We start from the raw sequence: 20,812 nt of genomic DNA on the forward strand, positions 1-20,812 counted from the left end.
ACATATATGTACATATAAATATATTCTTATTTGTCGTGTATTGTTGACCTGAAGTCCAAACAGTGAAATTCCACTAAGCCATGTGTGAGACGGAAATTTCTGTGCTACTGAGATAGAGAGTCAAATGTGTTATTTTATCACTCACCACCAAACTTTTTCAGTTTCAAATATTACACAATTCCTTTTGCTGTACACTTCACATCTGTTTAATATTCCTTCTCTGAGCTTATTGTAATTTCTCTTTCTATATATTATTTATTTACTGTGTATTTTATAATATATATAGTGGAAAAAGTTGATTATTGAGTTTTTTTCTTCAGTATTTCACATAAAAAAATAATTCTCAAATAATGAATAAAGAAAGATATATACATACAGAGAATATAAAAGAAATATAAAGTATATTCACATATTAAGTGGTTGGCCATATTTATAGGTATTTAGTTGCTTTCATGTCTTGGCTAAAATTCTCCCATGTCTATCTGAGTGTGTGCCTGTAACTCTGTATACAATTTGACAGAGACTCTTCTACTAAGATTCTTTTAATCTAAAAACCAAAGCTCTCTTTATTAATACCTCTCTACCTCAAAAACTATCTTTTTCTTCCTCTTCCTCTTTCTCGTCTTGTTCTTCAATATATATCTAAATCCGTCTTGAAAGAAAAAATATTTATTTTGTGTGCCAGTTCTTTCATTTGTGTCTCAAACCATGTTGATCAACCAGGGCTTGATGTTTGAGGATGATGAGCAAGCAGATCATCGAGAAGGTCCTTCTCAAATGGGTTTCTTTCCTTTCAATAATAACAGCTCTCAAACCATGAAAACCCTAATAATGGGAAATACCTTCTCATCTCCAACCAACAAGACTAATACCACTTCTTCTTCTTCCTCTCCTTCCTCAGCCTTGTTGATGCCTTGTACTCTCTCAATTTCTGATAATAATAATAATCTTAATTATAACCCTAGTAATAACAATAAATTACAAAGAGATCATCATCATCACCAAAGTCATGGCTTCACTTCAGCTGATAATTTTGTAGGAGCTACAACGACACAACTTCTTTCCTTGCAAAGACCATCATCCACAAATCCTTGGTAATTTAGATCACTTTACTTTCCTCTAATTGAGCTCTAGCTACTTTTTTTAGAGTACAAGTGCAAAAAAATAGGATTATGATATAGTTAATCATAGTATAATATATGATTGATTTGATTATGCTTTATTAGGTCTTCTTGGGGCCATGAAGTGAATGAATGCATGGGAAGCAAAGTGAGATCATCATCGTCCTTTAACATCAGTAACATCGGTGTTGAAGATCATGAGCATGATGATCATCGTGATAGTAATAATAATAATAATAATAATAATCTTGGGGTTTCATCGATGAAGATGATGAAGAAGATGAAAAGAAGAAGGAAAGTGAGAGAGCCAAGGTTTTGCTTCAAGACAATGAGCGAAGTTGATGTGCTTGATGATGGATACAAGTGGAGAAAGTACGGACAAAAAGTTGTCAAGAATACACAGCACCCCAGGTAATTATGTGAACAAAAATTATTTTATTATTCTCTAGCTAGCTGAAAACTTGCTTTTGCTTTTGTTGATAACATAATTGATATCATCAAGAGTTTTTTTTTTTTTGTTGTCACGTTTGGAATTTCGTTGGCTCTAAATTCTTGTACAAACACCATGCACATGCCTAGATTCAGCTATTTGTTGGTGTTGTTGTTCTCTCTCTCTCTCTCATGATGGTGATTGGATAGGCTTTTACAGGCATGAGTTGCAAAGACATTTTGAGAGGGAAAATAAACTAAAGGAATTGTGTCTCGAAGCTAATTAATGATTACTTAATAGGCTAATTTATTACTTATAATTAAAAAATAATTTTCATTCGTCTTTTTAGGGGCAAAAACTTTTGGATATAAATGCCAAGGAAATTATTCGTGAATTTTTACAAGATTCCTTTAAGTTTCCTTAAAAATGATTGAGATTTTTTTCAGTTCTTTTGGAGAGGTATTTAGGCATCGACTCTATTATTTCTTGGAGAAAATAGATGAACATACTAATAATATGTCTTGGACTCTTGAATGTTAAAACAATTCTAGGTGGTATGATAACAGATACACAACTCCCAATTGAGTTTGAGACAATTTTATCTTAATTTGCATTAGAGTATGTGTGTATCAGTGTATGTGAGAGAGAGAGAGAGAAGGAGAGTAAAGTTGTAAATTGTATTTGCCACAGTTGACACAGGGCTATATAAATTCAAACGAAGAATTAATAACAATATAATAATTTCAAGATCACACTCTTTCTCTCTTGTCATTGAATATTATATAAAATATAAATACCTTACAAAAGGCTACTAATAAGTCTAGTTTTAAGGAATGATGATTGTTGTAACTTGTAGTTTTGAAAATATACGTAAAATAATATTAATTAAAAAACCAAACAAAATAGGACAATAAAAAAAGCCTGGAAAAGTATTTGATTACGTATTAGAAAATTCCCATAATAATAATATTAATACTTAACGGAGAATCAAAGCCTCTGTATATGATTAAACCTATCGATATATGTTTGTACGAACGTAGCATAACTAAAAAAGCTGATGATCATAAAGAATCTAGAAAAGTTTGCACACCTTCTGGCTCTTTCAAACCACTGTATTCATATCAGAATTCAGAAGATAAAATAATAACAGACGTATTTCAGATAAATTTGAAAAAAACGGATGTTTACTTTACACAATGAATACATATTTGTCAATATTTAATGCATTTTTTTTTATAACTTTTATTGATCTTTCTGATTTTTATTTTTTTATTTTTTATTTCTAACCCTTTGTAGCCGTTATTCATGCTTATAAGTAATAAGGTCGTCATAATTCTTCTATTAGCACCCAAAAAAAGGGTCATTATAAATTTATAATTAGGGGTGTTGTTAAATGGCACTTTAATAGTACAAAAAATTAAATAACTAGTTAAATAAAACGTTTGAGATTGTTATATGATTAACGTTTCGTAAATTTTAAGTAAATAGTCATAAAGATGACGTGACATTCTTGATTTGCTCTTTCATTGAAATAAAATTGTGGTGTATTACGTCAATTTACACGTGTAAATTATTTATTTAAATTTTACGAAAGGTTAATTATATAACAATGTAATATTATAAATATGATTATATGCTTAATGAATCCAATAACACTTGATTGAATTCCTAAACTTTTAAATTTCAGAATTAAGAGGTGTAAATTTCTATTGTACGTATGATCTCGAACTTGAGATACTATTCTTATTCTCTTGCTAGAACGTACCACTTTTTGTCTCTCAGCGTGTGAAGTAATTAATGTGGGAAAGATACAGAGATACTGGGTACTTTTTTTTATTTAATTTTAATTTTTAATTTTCGTGGTAGAAAGTAGAAACTATCCAAGAGGACCAAGACTCGTGCATGGCCAGTACTTTCATGCATGTAACGCATTATATCATCGGTTTTTGAACAAACAAATATATATTGATTCAAATTGTGCCGATCTGGAAAGTCATTAATACATTTAGTGTAGTAAAACCCTAGTAGACTTTTTAAAGAAATATGCAATCCAACTTCTATATGGAGAAAAGAGAAAGATGAGAATTCAGAAGTAACTGTTTGGAGCTTATGAAATGGGGTATATTTAAATCATTTAAAAATTGTTAGTATCACCTGAAAGAAAGATTACTTACCTAAAACTTTTTATAATAAATTTGCAATTGTGATCCAAGAAAATGCCATGTATCACAACATTGCTCGCGATAAGAACCAGGTCAATATGATTGTGATTACCAAAATTCATTATCCAAAAAAAACTTATAGAATGTGATATGATTCCCTTCAAATAATTACGAAACATTACCTCATTTTCAAACATCGGCATCAAGTTTTATTTTATAATGAAAATTAGCACATTTATTAGATGATAGCCGCGCCATTGGTGTACGTTCTACTACATATTGGTTAAGCATATAATTTTAGTTTTTTAATTGTGTAGGAGCTACTACCGGTGCACGATGGACAGCTGTCGGGTGAAGAAACGGGTGGAGCGATTGGCGGAGGATCCGAGGATGGTGATAACGACATACGAGGGCAGACATGTCCACTCTCCGTCCCGTGATTTGGACGACGATTCTCAGACTCCGTCGCCTTTCACCAACTTCTTTTGGTAGTACTACTACTACTACTACTATATATACATACTAATACTTCTAAATACTAAGGTTCTATATCTCGTGTGTTAGTGTTTTTTTTTCGCCCCCAAGTCTCATATCGACATATGAGCTATGAACACTTTCGTCAAAATTTGGAGGGGAAAAGATTTGTGTGATGCATGTAACCCAATTGATGAGTAAATAATTGGTTAGTTAATTAGTGCTGTTATAGGAGTGCTTGATAGGGTTTTATTTTGATTTATCATTAAACAGTCTTTGACTTGTTGTACAAGTTATAATATTTAGTAGTAGGCAAGGCCGCAAAGAGCCAAATGCTACTATTGATTTTGTAGCCATTTTAGCCTTTTATATCGTACAAGTAATGGAACTGAAGGATTAAACATGTAGACTTAGTCTTAAAACTTCACGTTATTCCCCTAATCAACTTGATATTTTAGATAGGATTGAATTTTTTTTATTAGTTTTCCTTCTATATTTTTATTTTATTTATCGTTAAATTGAACATTTTAAAGTTGTTTAGGTAGTACAGCTAGTCGAAAAAAAATGTTTAGCGCTATAAAAAAAATTATTAACAAAATTATTAATAGTTATAGAGTATTTCCTACAAAGTTAGGTTAGGGACCAAATTACAACTTGTGATATAATTTAGAGACTGTTATTACGCGTATTCAAATGTTCAATTTGAAATTCAGCTTTGCCATAGAAACACACACACACGCACGCACACCATAAAATTGTCAAGTTTAAATTATCAAAGTAAAGAAAAATGGTTATGATTGCCATATTTTTACGTAGCTCGTGTATTTTAGAGGTAGAACCTGAAAGGAAGTTCGAGCTAGAGACAATGTTGTCTATCACTATCTACATTTAAAAAAATTGATATATGTGTAATATTTTCCGGGGGAAAAAAGAAAAAAGAAAAAAAAAACTATTTATATGATATAGATATTATATATACAAGCTTCTCAAATTATTTGATCCTGTGTCGTTTGACTTTGAACTTAGGAGTGTGTGGGAAAATGTGAACGAAGATATACATATATATATATATATATATATATATATATATATATATATATATATATATATGTGTGTGTGTGTGTGTGTGTGTGTGTGTGTGTGTGGCGTAGCGCGCAGAATAATTTTTTGGAGTTTGTTCTGATTCATAATTATGTTCTGTTGATAATGTAGTAATTTGATACCACTTAAGCAAATGTAATTTGAGAATGACACGTAACTATTTAATAATTTCTAAATCCCAAGCAAATATGAGATGTATAAGCCAAAATATTGAAAGACAACTTTCCAGGAATGGATTATTCCTATTCTATGAACTCCACAATGATTTTGGACCAAAATCAAATAAATTCAATTTAATCCTAAACTATGACTATCTATTTTCTTTAAGTACAAAAATACCCTCAATAACTCACTGTGACTTTTTATTGACATTAATACAAATAAGTTCCAATGTTTATTGACATTAATTTAAAAAAAAAAAAAAAGACCAAACAAAATCCATAACAACTCAGTTACACACGGCAAAAAAAAAAAAAAACAGCATACACGGTCAAGTCTCACGGCCAAGTCCAAAACACGTCCAAAAATCAGCAAATCCATGGTAAATTCATCCAAAATTCGAAAACAGCCCAAATCAACAATCCCAAGCATAATTCCAAACACAAAATCGACTCACAATATCAACAATTCTCAAGATTATCAAAACCCCCAATTTCTAATGAACATACCCTGATTTTTCGGCCAAAATAATCAAAATAATCTCCGACGCTGAAGCTCCTGGGAACGACGGTCATGGCCGCCGAAGAGCAGCCCATGGCCATCCCGGCTACGGCGACCTCGAAGTGTCCGCCGGAACAGCCCGCCATGGATTCCGCGTAGAATTTCTGTGGTTTTTAAAGTTAAAAAATCAAAGAAAAAACGATTCTCGGGATTCTGGATAATTTTGAAAAGTTTCTGAATATTTCTGGGTTTTCGTTGAAGATTTATTGACGTTGATGTCAATAAAAATGCATATTTATTGACATCAATGTCAATAAATCTTCAAATGAATTTTCCAGAATCGTTGAAGATAAATCTTCAACGAAAACCCATAAACGTTGAAGATTTATTGACATTAATGTCAATAAAAATGCATATTTATTGACATTAATGTCAATAAATCTTCAACGTTTCTGGGTTTTCGTTGAAGATTTGATTCTGGATAATTTTGAAAAGTTTCTGAAAATTTCTGGGTTTTCGTTGAAGATTTATTTACATTAATGTCAATAAAAATGCATATTTATTGACATCAATGTCAATAAATCTTCAACGAAAATCCAGAAATTTTCAGATTTTTCTTACCCAATTCCTGTGAAATTCACTATCCTCGGTGGGTTCTCTTCCTTTCCCGGCGTTCGCTTCCCGGTCGGTCTCCACGGCGACGCGCGGCGTTCTCGTCTCCTCGGTGGGTTCTCTTCCTCTTCCTCCGCGAGCTCAACTCCGTCTCACTCTCACTCTCTCTCTCCCGAATTCTCGTTCTTCTTCTTCCTCGCTCAACTCGGCGACAAACCACGAGAACCCCAAACTAATTTTAGGGGTTTGAAACCCCCGTGATAAGTCTCGACGGAGTTCTTCTTCTTTTGGACGCAAGAGAGAGAGAGAGAGAGAGAGAGATAGAGAGAGAGAGAGAGAGAGAGAGAGAGATTTTGAACGAAGAAGAAGAAGAAAAGAAACGCAGAAGAAGAAAAGAAATAAAGGATAAAAAAAGCAATGAGAAAAAATTGAAAGAAATAAAAGGATAAAAACGTAATTGTGTAAAAAAGCAAGTCATGTTTTTGGATTAAATTAGAGATATTGGATTTTGGTCCAAAACTATTGTGAAAGTCATAGTTTAGGAATAATCCCTTCCAGCAAACATTGGCCTCCAAAACAAGCCCAATAAAGCCCAATAAATGTACCATATGTTTGTATTTTAATGAATGGTGTATTTATATTATTTTTTTTCGTTTGAATTTGAATTTATGTTGTAACATTTATGTTTCTGCTTATTTCTAATAATTGTGTATACCTAATAATCTAATAATCGATAATAATTATTGTCAATATTTTAAATTTAAAAAAAATTAAAATCGGTCCAATGACATTTTTGTTTCTACTTTGCGCTTTTAATTTTTTTTTTTTAAATTAAAATCTTTTAAAACCCTATTTCACAAAAATTCGTGCTTTTATCCAGTTAATAATGTGTGTCAATGTCAAACCTTATAATGACAATTATAATTGCTTTTTTGGAAATTTAAACATAAGTAACTTATAGTGGCAAACATTTGTAATAATGGCAAAGACTTAATCCTACATATAATCCCCTCTTAGAACTTCTTTAATGGTAAGCTTATACCACATTGGCTCTATTTGCCACATAAGCTTTTTAAGTTGCAACTTTTTAAGCAAAATTGCTCTCTATCCATCTCTTTACTTGAATATTAATCATTGTTTTTTTTTTTTTTTTTTTTTTTTTTTTTACATTTTATTCAATTTCCATTGGTTTTGTTTAGAGCTAATTTGCTGTATAAAGCTAATTTGCTATATGAAGCAAATAGTCAAAGGTTGAATCAATCTTGGAGCAAATACCTTTAACTTTGTACAATTTATTAGAAATAGTCAAATGTTGAAACAATCGTGAAGCAAATAGCTTTAACTTTGTACAATTTACTAGTAAGTCCTCAAACACAAGAGCTCAATAAATATATATTTCCCAAAAACCTGCCTCAGGTGTGAGAAGATAGATTGATTTCATTAATTAGAGTCCCCAATCATTTGTTAGTGTCACTTTAAAATTGATGAACAAAATTGCTCATCTGTATAGTAAAAGGGCTAAAAAGGGGCTGACTTTAGATTTTAGTTATTACCATGATTCACGCCTTACTCTATGAGTACATTTTTAATCACACAAATTACAAACCAATCAAATTTGACATTAACCGAATATCATGATCAACCCAAAATAGATATATCTTTCACGTTTTATAACTTTGGTGAATACTGATTGTAATAACACTAAGAATAGTTATAACATAGTTCTCAACTCAACTAAATTACAATGATTTCTTTCCAAAATAACGGACATTTTAAAACATATCAAAACTAAAGGAGTACAATGATTTCTGCAACACAACGCCCTCCCGATTCAATAGTCATCTTTGTCAACGCCTCACCATCAACTACAACAATGGCTTCTATGGTGCATCGGCGATTCTCTGTAAGCCCTTCCTCGTCGCGTTCCTTGGCTGCGACGCCGAACTCTGTTTTGAGACAACGAAAATGGTAAGGATTACGAGGCCGGGAGTGCTGAGTCTGGATCGGGTTTGGCCGAGTCGGACGAGCTTGCTTTGCCTGTCAAGCTCGTCGAGGCCTTGGCGAAGCAAGAATTACCGATTCAGGTCTCTCTCTTTCTCTCTCTCTGCAAGTTTGTGTTGGAATCCATATCCTCAACTGTAAGATGAACCGATTTCTATGGCAATTGAAACAAATTTCGGATTCTTGGCATTACCGTTTTGTCTTTGGGAAAGTTAATGGACTAAATAAGCAGCGGAGGCGAAAGATGATGCGAAAATCTCCTTGTAATCAAACCATACAAAGATCACTGTCGGAGTGAAAGGGAAATTTTGGCTCCTGCTCGAGAGAGGGAACAGAACAGCAAAACTAACCTCGCCAACACTCAGGCCAGGCGTCTCAATTTCTTTTTAGTTTTGCTTCCTTGACTTTGTTGAGTTGTTTGTGATAAAGACTAATCTCTTGCCTTGACAGTACCAAAAAAAAAACAATTTCTTTTTTTTTCTTTTTTTTTTTTTTTTTTCTGAAAACGAAATTTGGCTAGACGTTCATAGCCTAGCAAATCAAGAGTTCAGGACTCCGTTTATGAGCTTGTCGCCTTTCCATATAACCCCGCATGTCACATTTACACTGGGTTGAAGCTTCAAATCTGTGTCCTTCCAAAAAGAAAAGAAAATTTTACCATCGCAGTCGATGAGCTCGTCGGCGTCGAACAGGGGCTGAGCCGAGGCACGAGTCGTGAAATCTTCCATTCTTCATGATTTACTAGAGTTCTTCTCTGCGTTCCACGAAGAGCTAAGCGGATTGGGATTCGACAAAGCGAATGAGAGTCGAGTTTTAGTGCCGAAGAGTCTGAATGAGTATGTTGTTGCAGTTAATGCTAGGACTGAAATACTGGATGTGGCTGATCTGCTCAGCATATCATTATTTGACTCTATCTCTCGTGTCTTGTGTAAGTTTTAGGCCTTTATCTTTTAATTTTCTTTTTGAAAGATGACCATTTCTTTATCTTGATTCTTCCCTTGAACTCTTCTTGCCTCTGTGCCTTCTTCACAGTTGCCTTGCAAGCTTATACTTTTCATTCAAGCTATTTTGCTCTAGTGTATTGCTCCATTGAAATTTGAAGTTTGAAGGATAATTGATTGAGTTGAATTTTTTTTTTATTTATATTAGAATGATTGGGTTGAACTTAAAACATATATGAATATTGATTTCTGAAGTTTTTTTTTTTTCACGCGAAAGTTGTTTTTGTTCCGATTGTTAACATATTTATTTTATATTTGTCCTATCAAATTTCTGAATAAATTTAGCTACAGCTTTACTGATTTTATCTACCTTTAAATTTGTACTTAATTTAGAAAAATAATACGAGGAAGGAAGGCACTCCAACACGTTCAACGTAGTAGAAAAATACCAGAGCTTTAAAAAAAAAATGTTGCCTTTGCTGTTGAAGAGCTCTGCTTGAACCAACTGACCATTAATCTCTTGCCCTCCTTATAATTCAAATGAAATAAATCGCACTCTTCTTTTCTTTTCTTTTTTTGCTCTATTTGTGTGGTAAGAGATTAGCTCTGATTTATTCCGAATCTTCAGAGCTCCGTCTCGTCTTAATTTGTTAAAAGAATCAGAGAAACTTACAATGGATATATCCCCTTGACAATGACGAGATTAGCGTAGAAATCGTGAGCCAATTGATACGATCTGGTATTGAGGAGCATAATGTCGCCTTCACAGGGCCTCTCACCAAACCGAATCAATAAAAGCCTAAGAAGACGGTCGTATTTGCCGTAAAAGTCGGATCCCTGCCCTCCTACTTCGACAACGCAAGTCCTCAATCCATGTTCGTCGAGCAGAGGAACCACGGCCTCGTGAGCCGGAATAAACCGGTCGGAAAGGGAAACCATAATCTCCTCGTTTCTTTGGGGATTCCAAAACGAGTAGTGCTCTCCGTCTGGCTTGGCAATATCGACAACGTCTAGGTAAGGTGAGATCAAGAGATTACCTCTTTTCACAAAACCACCACAGCCTTCATTAACAGCCACTTCAGGCAATTCACACGGGTTCCACTGCCTCGGGCTGTGAGTATCGTTGGACTGCTCGTCGATGGTAATGGAGTAAGAGCCCAACCCCGTGCGTATCAAAAGATCGTCTTTTTCAACAGCATAGTACTCCACTTTCTCCCCGAGTAATTCACAGGGCAATTCAGGTAAGAGCGACCATTTTCCGTCCTTTGGGTCGTAGAGCTCGAAATTGTTGAGATTTTCCCTAAGAGTGAGGGAAAACACGCAGATTCGGCCACCCACGACCACCGCACAAGGCTGCTCTTTGGCTGTCATACCCGGTATCTCCGTCCCACTGCCCAACGAAGAATCACTCGATGAAACCTTGTCGAAATATGGCTTCAAATCGAAAGTCCACGACCCGGATGTCCATTCTCCTCTTTTATAGCCCCCGAACTTGTACAGAGCGGAGTTCAACATAGCATACGCAGAATCCCTTGGAAGCTCCATGGAGCATCGATAGAAGGCTTCTAAAAGCTTTATAGACGAACCCTGCTTTTCGTTCAAATCCACAATATAGAGACAGAAAGAGTATATGGAAGCCCCTTCCAGAACGATACACACTTCCTCGCTCCCCAATTTCATGCGCTTAGCATTCGGCTCCGATATCGCCATAGATTTCTAGTATGAGCTGTCAATTGATAGTATCGGAATCGTAAATCTACCAGAATGAAAACCAAAAAATGAAAAAGCGAAGAGATGTCGTGGTTTCTTACCTTCAATCAATCTCTGGCGCGGAAAAATTCAGAATAGGACTTGATTCTTCACCCCGTGAATCTACGACGATGAAAAAAAAAACACTCAGATGTCGAGGTTTCTTAACGTAAATCAAACTCTGGCGCAGGGAAATTCTGGTTAACGTTTTTTTCAACACCTGTGAATTCGGAATTGCAAATCTAAGAGAATGAACACAGAAAATAAAGAAGTTCGTGAGAATGCACTGTATTAATAGCAGTCCATTGGTAAATAAAGAAAGAAAGTAAAAGAATATACACGTATAGAATTCGTTACAACGAAATGCTAAACTTATTCCTAAAAGCGTGGTCTGTTATATATTCACACTGTTGACTAAATATTTGGCGTGATATCATTCCGTAATTCTCGTTCAACAGTACCTTCAATCAAACCCTCGCAGCGACGGCGGTGAACAAGGATATTCTACACGCTTCCTTCGAGAGACGGGCTATTTTATACCATATTACTAATACCCATTGTTTCTAAATATTATGAAAATAAATGCCTTTTATGGACTTCAAAATAAAACTAGTTTTTTTTAACTAGAAGTTTAATTTGCACCTTAATCTGTAACTAATATAAAGAAAACAAACAAATATCGAATAATTAAATTTTACTTTTATAAAGTAGAAAATATTTTTAATTAAGCGGGATTAAAAACTTATTATATTATAACCTATATGAATATCTCAAGTTTTCACTTTATAATTTAGAGTTTCATAATCTTAATTCGTTTTATTAGAACTGTATAAAAAATTATTCAATAATATCCATTAAAGAAATATGAGAGGACCAAAATGTCATAAAAGTCTATAATATAAACTCATTTTTGTTGACGTGATAATTAACAAAGAATAATCAATTTTGAATTGTTAATGTGTTCCCCTAAATTCTGTAATGGTCTCAAAGCCAACCTCCAAAACTATTAAAGTAATGAATTAATGTTTGCTGAAATTGAAAATAAAGAATTGGAACTCAAGTTATGCTAACGGTACGGAACTTAATGAAAGGAAGATTTCCATTTGTTTTTTGTGGCTCACGGAAGTATCATTTTGTAACAAACAGTATCAGAAAGAACTCTTCTAATAGGGTTTTGGAAGTAGAAGAAGACTATCGGAAGGAATTACTTCCGTTAACTTTCATTAGTTATTTGTGCTTATATTTTTTATTAAAAAAAACATTATGAACCGTTGATAATTATACATTAACGGCTGGTAATATTTATATTTTTTTATAAATCACACAACGAATTAGAAAAATTACTTTAAAAAAAAGTTCAAAAAAATACGGTTCTAGTGACTAAAATATCATGCGACGTCATATAGTACAAAATTATCTGCAACAAATCAACCACATAGCAAAAGAAACAATATACCGTGTTTTCAATTTTTAATTTTTTTAAAATTTTCTTTTGCAACTTCCCTTTTGGGTAATAATGAAATTAGTAGCACTGGAAAATCATTAATTGTATTATCGCTAAAAATGAAATCAATAGCAGCTCTTGTAATTGGAGTCACTGTATTGGTGATACAGTAGCAGAGCTCTAAATTGTGCACCACAACATTCACATTTCTATCATATATAATATACCCTTTGATTTTGCTTTGTAGCTAGAGTAGTAGTCGAATAAAAAAGCATAAAATTATATATATATACATCATATATATGTATAAGTATTAAATATATTATATATGATTGTGACACTCTTTTATCGTTTTCCTTGGGCATGTCGCATGTGTGTATACTATTTGGTTATGGTTGAAATTTGAAAATGGTATATTGTATTTGTGCCAAAGCTTAAGGAAAAGCTGAGATATGAAAGCTGAAAAATAGGGGAGATAGTATTTTTTGTTTAATATATTGACATAATGAGAGAGGAGCCATAATTATAAGCAGAGACAAAAAGAAATGATTTATATTTCCCACCCCATGCCCTACCTTCCAATTCAAACCCAAAAGATATCAAAAGGTCTTTCTCTTTTTCTTCTCTCTTTTTAATTTTAATTATGTTTTTGCCCTAATAATATTATATTACGCTAAACCAAAGGAAAAACTAATTGGTTCAGTTACAACTTACAACTACACATATTGCGTCCGTGTATACGTAGCGCCATGAGGTCATGGTGAAGTTAGTCCAACGTAAGCTATTCTAGAAAGAAAAAAAAAGCCCTTATGGTGTAATAATAATCAAATAATTATATTATGTAACCAAAACAATTATTTTTCCGAGGTATATCATACTAATTTAGATATCATTTCGGATACTTAAGAGTTGATCAAGTCAACTTGGTAGATCACGGGATCCGAGATCATTATTGAAATAACAAAAAACATGCATGTATAGCCGTATAGGGCTGAGAATAGGTTTATTTTTGCAATAGTATATGATCTGATTTACGTTGATCATCACATTTAGCTCGGGATAAAATTATCGACAATGTCATAGTACTTCTTTCGTAGGGTCACATATTACTCTTCTCATTGCTTCAATTTTGATATAGTACTTTAAATGGTATTAAAATCCAACATAGCTCAAATAAGTTTCTAGTTCAATCGTTGTCATATGGCAAAAAATGAGCGAATACAAAAAAACCGTTACTTTGAGAAGTTATATTAGGAATCACACATTGATTGAAAGCAAATTAATGTAAACTAATTACATAAACTTATAATGTCATACAATACTCTTCTCGACACCCCATTATAATTCAAAGATATAATCAACCATAGAGAGATTCATGATGATGTATTTTAATTTTATTGAGAAAAAGTGTCCAGCTAAAATATATTATAGAGTCATTTGCTCTAATTGAAAATCCATAATAAAAATCTAATATCAACCCTTTTGACGTGCCCTTGGTGCATTTTCCCTATAACATATGTCAAATATAAGTAAGCTCTTCATTTGATAAAGAGCTTAACTTTAGCATAATTTTTGCATCGTTAAAAAGAAAATCTATTATCTTGACTACTCTTTTTGCTGTAATAGTATCATCATTACAAATGTGATTACCATCATTATGCAGAGTGTATAGCGCCATATAACTAGGAGTTAAATTCATATTTGCAAAGATTTCACCGCCACAAACTTAAAGACGATTAGGTAATATGATTGTGAAAATACATTTAACTAGTTCATGATATTATGATCAGTTTAACAAACGGATGATCATATATAGTGCAAAAAGTCCCATTATTATTGGTAGAATTTGATTCCTTAAAAACGATGCAATCAACGACATGTGTATATCTCATCAATGACATGTTGGTCCACTACTCCAACCATGTATTTATGATGTGGAAAAGTTAAAATTTCCGTTTATTTAACCAGCTAAATTTGGTTATATGTATTCAAAATTACGTTGAATGATAAAAATATTTAGAACTTAGATCCAATGTGAAATATAAACTCATCTGGTAAATTTGGCTTTCTAATTAAATTTGAAGTTTCAGTTTGTTCATTAATCTTTGACACGCATGTACAAAACATATAAAAATACTTTTAGTTCGTATTTCCATACGATATATACTTCATAATTAAAAAAAAACATTTTTTAAGAAAAAAGAAATAGAAAAAGTCAATTTAAAATATCAGCTCAAAATTAAATCTTGTTTTCACAAAAAAAAAGAAAAAAGAACCTTAAATTAAGTCATGCAAATTAATCCGGGGCTAAAAACATAAAAGCTATCTGACTTTATAAAGTTTATAATTGTTGAGATGATATCGGTATCATGGGGTTGGGTTTGGGATTTGGGAAATGGGAAATGGGAAATGGGGTTAGATATGTGGGGTTGGAATTGGAAAAAGTGCAAAATAGTTTAAAAATAAGAAATAAAAATTAAAACTATAAATAAATAGAAAACGAAAGACGTTGATAATCAAAAGCAAGATTAGAAAGGCAATAAGCTTTATTTTTCACCCTCTGAAAAGGTCAAATAGGAGACAATAATATATCACAATGATATCGATCACCGCTACATCAAAAAAAAAAAAAAATGATATCGATCACCGCTGAGGCAGAGGAGAGCAAGATTTGCTCCCAAGATTTATCATCATTGCTTTTCTGATATCTTTTCTTTTTCTCATTTCTTTTCTCTTCTTTTTCTTTCAATATTTTTTTAACAGGAAACCCTATATTTATTTCAAACCCTGGAAACAGAAGCATATATTCTCTTTGGAGGTATCAAGAAGAGAAATAAAAAGGGTTAGTTTTTAAATCAATAACGGGAATTTGTTTTTAAGACGAGAAGTATCAAGAAGCTAGACAATTGAAGAAAAACACAGATTGGCTTACTTTCTTTCCACCAATGGGCGTGTTTGGCACAGCTTTTTTAAGCCTGTTTTTGTTGTTAGCAAAAATCAAACTGCAATCTTACTGTTTGGTAAAACAGTTTTTAGAAAAAATTTAAAAACGATTTTAAAAATCATGCACGAGTCACAAAAGCTAAGAATCTTAGCTTTTAGAAAAAACGTTTTTGTATCTGATATAAAATTACTTAAATATCCTCACGTGATTATCCATAGCACTGTTAAATATTTATTTTATGTCTATTTTAATCTTTTTACTATAATATATTTATTTTACCAAACGCTAAATCAGTTTTTTTTACCAACAACAACTGTTTTATAAACTGTTTACCAAACGTCTTGTCAGTTTTTGAAAAAAACAATAAAAGCACTTTTTTAAAAAACAAAGCTATGTCAGACGAAGCAAATATTATATAAATTTATCTGTATATTACTGATCATGTGACATATATATACATATAAATATACCCTTATTTGTCGTGTATTGTTGACCTGAAGTCCAACAGTGAAATTCCACTAAGCCGTGTGTGAGACACAGAATTTCTGTGCTACTGACATAGAGAGTCAAATGTGTTATTTTATCACTCACCAAACTTTTTCAGTTTCAAATATTACACAATTTCTTTTGCTGTACCCTGTACGCTTCACATCTGCTTAATATTCTTTCTCTGAGCTATATATTATTTATTACTCTGTATTTTATAATATATATATAGATAGTGGAAAAAGATTTTTTTTTCAGTATTTTTTCCTACCGCCCAATGAAGCTGCCTCCCTTAAGGTAGTTCATAAAAAATTAATTATCAAATAATGAATAAAGAAAGAGGAGAATATAAACAAACAAAAAAAAGAAATATAAAGTATATTCACATATCAAGTGGTTGGCCATATTTATAGGCATTTAGTTGCTGTCATGTCGGCCAAAATTCTCTCATGTCTATCCGAGTGTACTGTGCCTGTAACTCTGTATACAATTTGACAGAGACTCTTCTACTAAGATTCTTTTTTATCTAAAAACCAAAGCTCACTTTATTAATACCTCTCTACCTCAAAAATAATCTTTTTCTTCCTCTTCTTCTCTTTCTCGTCTTGTAGTTGTTCTTCAATATATATATATATATATCTAAATCCGTCTTGAAAGAAAAAATATATCTTTTGTGTGCCAGTTCTCTCATTTGTGTCTCAAACCATGTTGATCAACCAGGGCTTGATGTTTGAGGATGATGAGCAAGCAGATCATCAAGAAGATCCTTCTCAAATGGGTTTCTTTCCTTTCAATAATAACAGCCCTCAAACCATTAAAACCCTAATAATGGGAAATACCTTCTCATCTCCAACCAACAAGACTAACACCACTTCTTCTTCTTCTTCCTCTCCTTCATCAGCCTTGTTGATGCCTTGTACTCTCTCAATTTCTGATAATAATAATAATCTTAATTATAACCCTAGTAATAACAATAAATTACAAAGAGATCATCATCATCACCAAAGTCATGGCTTCACTTCAGCTGATAATTTTGTAGGAGCTACAACGACACAACTTCTTTCCTTGCAAAGACCATCATCCACAAATCCTTGGTAATTTAGATCACTTTACTTTCCTCTAATTGAGCTGTAGCTACTTTTTTTAGAGTACAAATGTTTTAATAGGATTATAATTTTGTTAATCATAGTATAATATACATGTACACAAGTATAATTTATGATTAATTTGATTATGATTTATTAGGTCTTCTTGGGGTAATGAAGTGAATGAATGCATGGGAAGCAAAGTGAGATCATCATCTTCGTTTAACATCAGTAACATCGGTGTTGAAGATCATGAGCATGATGATCATCATCGTGATCATAATAATAATAATAATCTTGGGGTATCATCGATGAAGATGATGAAGAAGATGAAAAGAAGAAGGAAAGTGAGAGAGCCAAGATTTTTCTTCAAGACAATGAGCGAAGTTGATGTGCTTGACGATGGCTACAAGGGGAGAAAGTACGGACAGAAAGTTGTCAAGAATACACAACACCCCAGGTAATTATGTAAATAAATAAATATATATATAACTTGATAACATAATCGATATCATCAAAAGTTTTTTTTTTTTTGTCACATTTGGAATTTCGTTGGCTCTAAATTCTTGTACAAATTAACACCATGCACATGCCTAGATTCAGCTATTTGTTGGTGTTGTTCTCTCTCTCATGATGTCGATTGGATAGGCTTTTACAGGCATGAGTGTTGCAAAGACATTTTGAGAGGGAAAACAAATTAAAGGAATTGTGTCTTAAAGCTAATTAATGATTACTTAATAGGATAATTTATTACTTATGATTAAAACTTAATTTTCATTCGTCTTTTTAGGGACAAAAACGTTTGGATAATAAAGCCAAGGAAATTACTTGTGAATTATGGCAAGATTCCTTTATGTTTTTCCTTTCTTGTATCGTAAATTATAATTATATAACTATTATAAAAATGATTGAGAATTTTTTTTAGTTCTTTTGAAGACGTATTTAGGCATCGAGGTTAAGTCTATTATTTCTTGGAGAAAATAGATGAACATACTAATAACATGTCTTGAATGTTAAAATATCTCTATGTGGCATGATAACAAATACACAACTCTCAAATCTCAATTGAGTTTGAGACAATTTTTTATCTTAATTTGCATGTGTGTGTGAGAGAGAGAGAGAGAGAGAGAGAGAGAAGGAGAGTAAAGCTATAAAGTGTACTGCCACAGTCACAGGGCTATATAAATTCAAACGATGAATTAATAACAATATAATAATTTCAAGATCACACTCTTTCTTTCTTTTCATTGAATATATATAAATACCTCACAAAAGACTACTAATACTATGATTGTTGTAAGTTGTAACTTGTAGCTTTGAATATATGCGTAAAATAATATTAATTAAAAAACCAAACAAATAGGACAATAAAAAATCCTGGAAAAGTATTTGATTACGTATTAGAAAATTCCCATAATAATCATATTAATACCTAACGGAGAATCAAAGCCTCTGTATATGATTAAACCTATCGATATACTTTTGTACGAACGTAGCTTAACTAAAAATTGAGAATCTGGAAAAGTTTGCACGCCTTCTGGCTCTTTCAAACCAGTCTATTCATATCAAAATATAAAATAATAACAGACATATTTCTGATCAATTTGAAAAAAACGGATGTTTACTTTAAATTAAACAATGATTACATATATATATTTAAATTAACGTTTCTTCTTCCCTTTGTAGCCGTTATTCATGATGATAAGGCATCATAATTTTTATATTAGCACCCCAAAAAAGGGTCATTATAAATTTACTATTAGGGGTGCTATTAAAACTTAAAAGGTAGTTTAATAATAAGACATAAATACATGATTGAATTCCTAAACTTTTAAATTTGAGAATTGAAAGGTGAAAATTTCTCTTGTACGTATGATCTCGAACTTGAGATACTATTCTTATTCTCTTGCTAAAACGTACCACTTTTTGTCTCTCGGCGTGTGACGTAATTAATGCGGTAAAGATACAGAGATACTGGGTACTTTTTTTTTTAATTTTTAATTTTGTTGGTTGGTAGAAACTAGAAACTATCAAGACTCGTGCATGGCCAGTACTTTCATGCATGTAACGCATTATATCATCGGTTTTTGAACAAACAAATATATATTGATTCAAATTGTGCCGCTCTGGAAAGTCACTAAAACATTTAGTGTAGTAAAACCCTAGTAGACTTTTTAAAGAAATATGCAATCCAACTTCTATATGGAGAAAAGAGAAAGATGAGAATTCAGAAGTAACTGTTTGGAGCTTAATAAATGGGGTATATTTAAATCATTTAAAAATTGTTAGTATCACCTGAAAGAAAGATTACTTACCTAAAACTTTTTATAATAAATTTGCAATTGTGATCCAAGAAAATGCCATGTATCACAACATTGCTCGCGATAAGAACCAGGTCATTATGATTGTGATTACCGAAATTCATTATCCAAAAAAAACTTATAGAATGTGATATGATTCCCTTCAAATAATTACGAAACATTACCTCATTTTCAAACATCGGCATCAAGTTTTATTTTATAATGAAAATTAGCACATTTATTAGATGATAGCCGCGCCATTGGTGTACGTTCTACTACATATTGGTTAAGCATATATATAATTTTAGTTTTTTAATTGTGTAGGAGCTACTACCGGTGCACGATGGACAGCTGTCGGGTGAAGAAACGGGTGGAGCGATTGGCGGAGGATCCGAGGATGGTGATAACGACATACGAGGGCAGGCATGTCCACTCTCCGTCCCGTGATTTGGACGACGATTCTCAGACTCCGTCGCCTTTCACCAACTTCTTTTGGTAGTACTACTATTACTACGATATATACATACTAATACTTCTACGTACAGTTCTACTAAAGGTTCTATATCTAGTGTATTAGTGCTTTGTTTCGCCCCCAAGTCTCATATTGACATATGAGCTATGAACACTTTCGTCAAAATTTGGAGGGAAAAAGATTTGTGTGATGCATGTAACCCAATTGATGAGTAAATAATTGCTTAGTTAATTAGTGCTGTTATAGGAGTGCTAATAGGGTTTTATTTTGATTTACAGTAGTAATTAGTGCTAATAGTGTTGTACAAGTTACAATATTTAGTAGTAGGCAAGAGCCAAACTACTATTGATTTTATAGCCACTTTGGCCTTTTATATTATACAGTAATGGACCGAAGGATTAAACATGTAGCTTTCTTAAAACTTCAAGTTATTCCCCTAACCAACTTGATATTTCAGATAAGATTAAATTTATTAATTATTTTTCCTTTCATATTTTCACTGCCACAAACACAAGATGTTTTTTTCTCACACCCTCTCACAGTGTATATGGCTTCTATCATATGTTATGTAGTCTTGGTTTGTACTTTGTACTATGTTTGGTAATGTAATTTGTACTTTTTTTTTTACAATTTGCAAATTAATATCTAAGTGATATCAAAATTAATTTCGTGAAAGTACAATATTTATAAATCAATATCAAAATTACTCTAAAAATTCTAATTTACAAATTAATATCAAAATTACTCTCTAAGTGTAATATGTTTTAAATGATATTAAATGATTTTTAACATACTAATAATATTTATAAGTATCAAAATTCATTAGGAGA

General features: G+C 32.3%; 2 protein-coding genes across 3 annotated transcripts; both read left to right on the forward strand.

Moving 5' to 3' along the window:
- The first annotated feature begins 482 nt into the window (after window positions 1-482).
- On the forward strand, window positions 483-20,387 carry LOC149399226 (uncharacterized). Of its 2 annotated transcripts, XR_016296568.1 has the most exons (4): window positions 483-1,094; window positions 1,227-1,532; window positions 4,031-4,256; window positions 20,067-20,387. XR_016296568.1 is itself a non-coding variant. In XM_089612480.1 (3 exons), exons 1-3 carry the CDS (start codon window positions 709-711, stop codon window positions 4,203-4,205), a joined length of 867 nt encoding a protein of 288 aa, XP_089468606.1. In that variant the 5' UTR covers window positions 483-708; the 3' UTR covers window positions 4,206-4,568. The 2 variants fall into 2 exon arrangements, 1 of the variants encoding a protein (XP_089468606.1); XM_089612480.1 differs by lacking the exon at window positions 20,067-20,387 and having other exon boundaries at window positions 4,031-4,568.
- Window positions 16,678-20,072, forward strand: LOC149399227 (uncharacterized). The gene is made up of 3 exons (XM_089612481.1): window positions 16,678-17,219; window positions 17,371-17,670; window positions 19,835-20,072. Exons 1-3 carry the CDS (start codon window positions 16,831-16,833, stop codon window positions 20,007-20,009), a joined length of 864 nt encoding a protein of 287 aa, XP_089468607.1. The 5' UTR covers window positions 16,678-16,830; the 3' UTR covers window positions 20,010-20,072.
- Window positions 20,388-20,812: the final 425 nt, after the last annotated feature.

Source organism: Urtica dioica, chromosome 4 (genome assembly GCF_054948205.1).
Source record: "Urtica dioica subsp. dioica isolate 48M chromosome 4, U.dioica_male_clone48M_v1_H2, whole genome shotgun sequence".
Lineage (NCBI taxonomy): Eukaryota > Viridiplantae > Streptophyta > Magnoliopsida > Rosales > Urticaceae > Urtica > Urtica dioica.

What these genes read in the sequence shown, in the direction of transcription:
- LOC149399226 (XM_089612480.1), top strand. Translation starts at nt 709, where the DNA reads ATGTTGATCAACCAGGGCTTGATGTTTGAGGATGATGAGCAAGCAGAT. An exon ending in CCATCATCCACAAATCCTTG is followed by an intron (nt 1,095 to 1,226) that starts GTAATTTAGATC and finishes ATGCTTTATTAG; the next exon opens with GTCTTCTTGGGGCCATGAAG. An exon ending in AAGAATACACAGCACCCCAG is followed by an intron (nt 1,533 to 4,030) that starts GTAATTATGTGA and finishes TTAATTGTGTAG; the next exon opens with GAGCTACTACCGGTGCACGA.
- LOC149399227 (XM_089612481.1), top strand. Translation starts at nt 16,831, where the DNA reads ATGTTGATCAACCAGGGCTTGATGTTTGAGGATGATGAGCAAGCAGAT. An exon ending in CCATCATCCACAAATCCTTG is followed by an intron (nt 17,220 to 17,370) that starts GTAATTTAGATC and finishes ATGATTTATTAG; the next exon opens with GTCTTCTTGGGGTAATGAAG. An exon ending in AAGAATACACAACACCCCAG is followed by an intron (nt 17,671 to 19,834) that starts GTAATTATGTAA and finishes TTAATTGTGTAG; the next exon opens with GAGCTACTACCGGTGCACGA.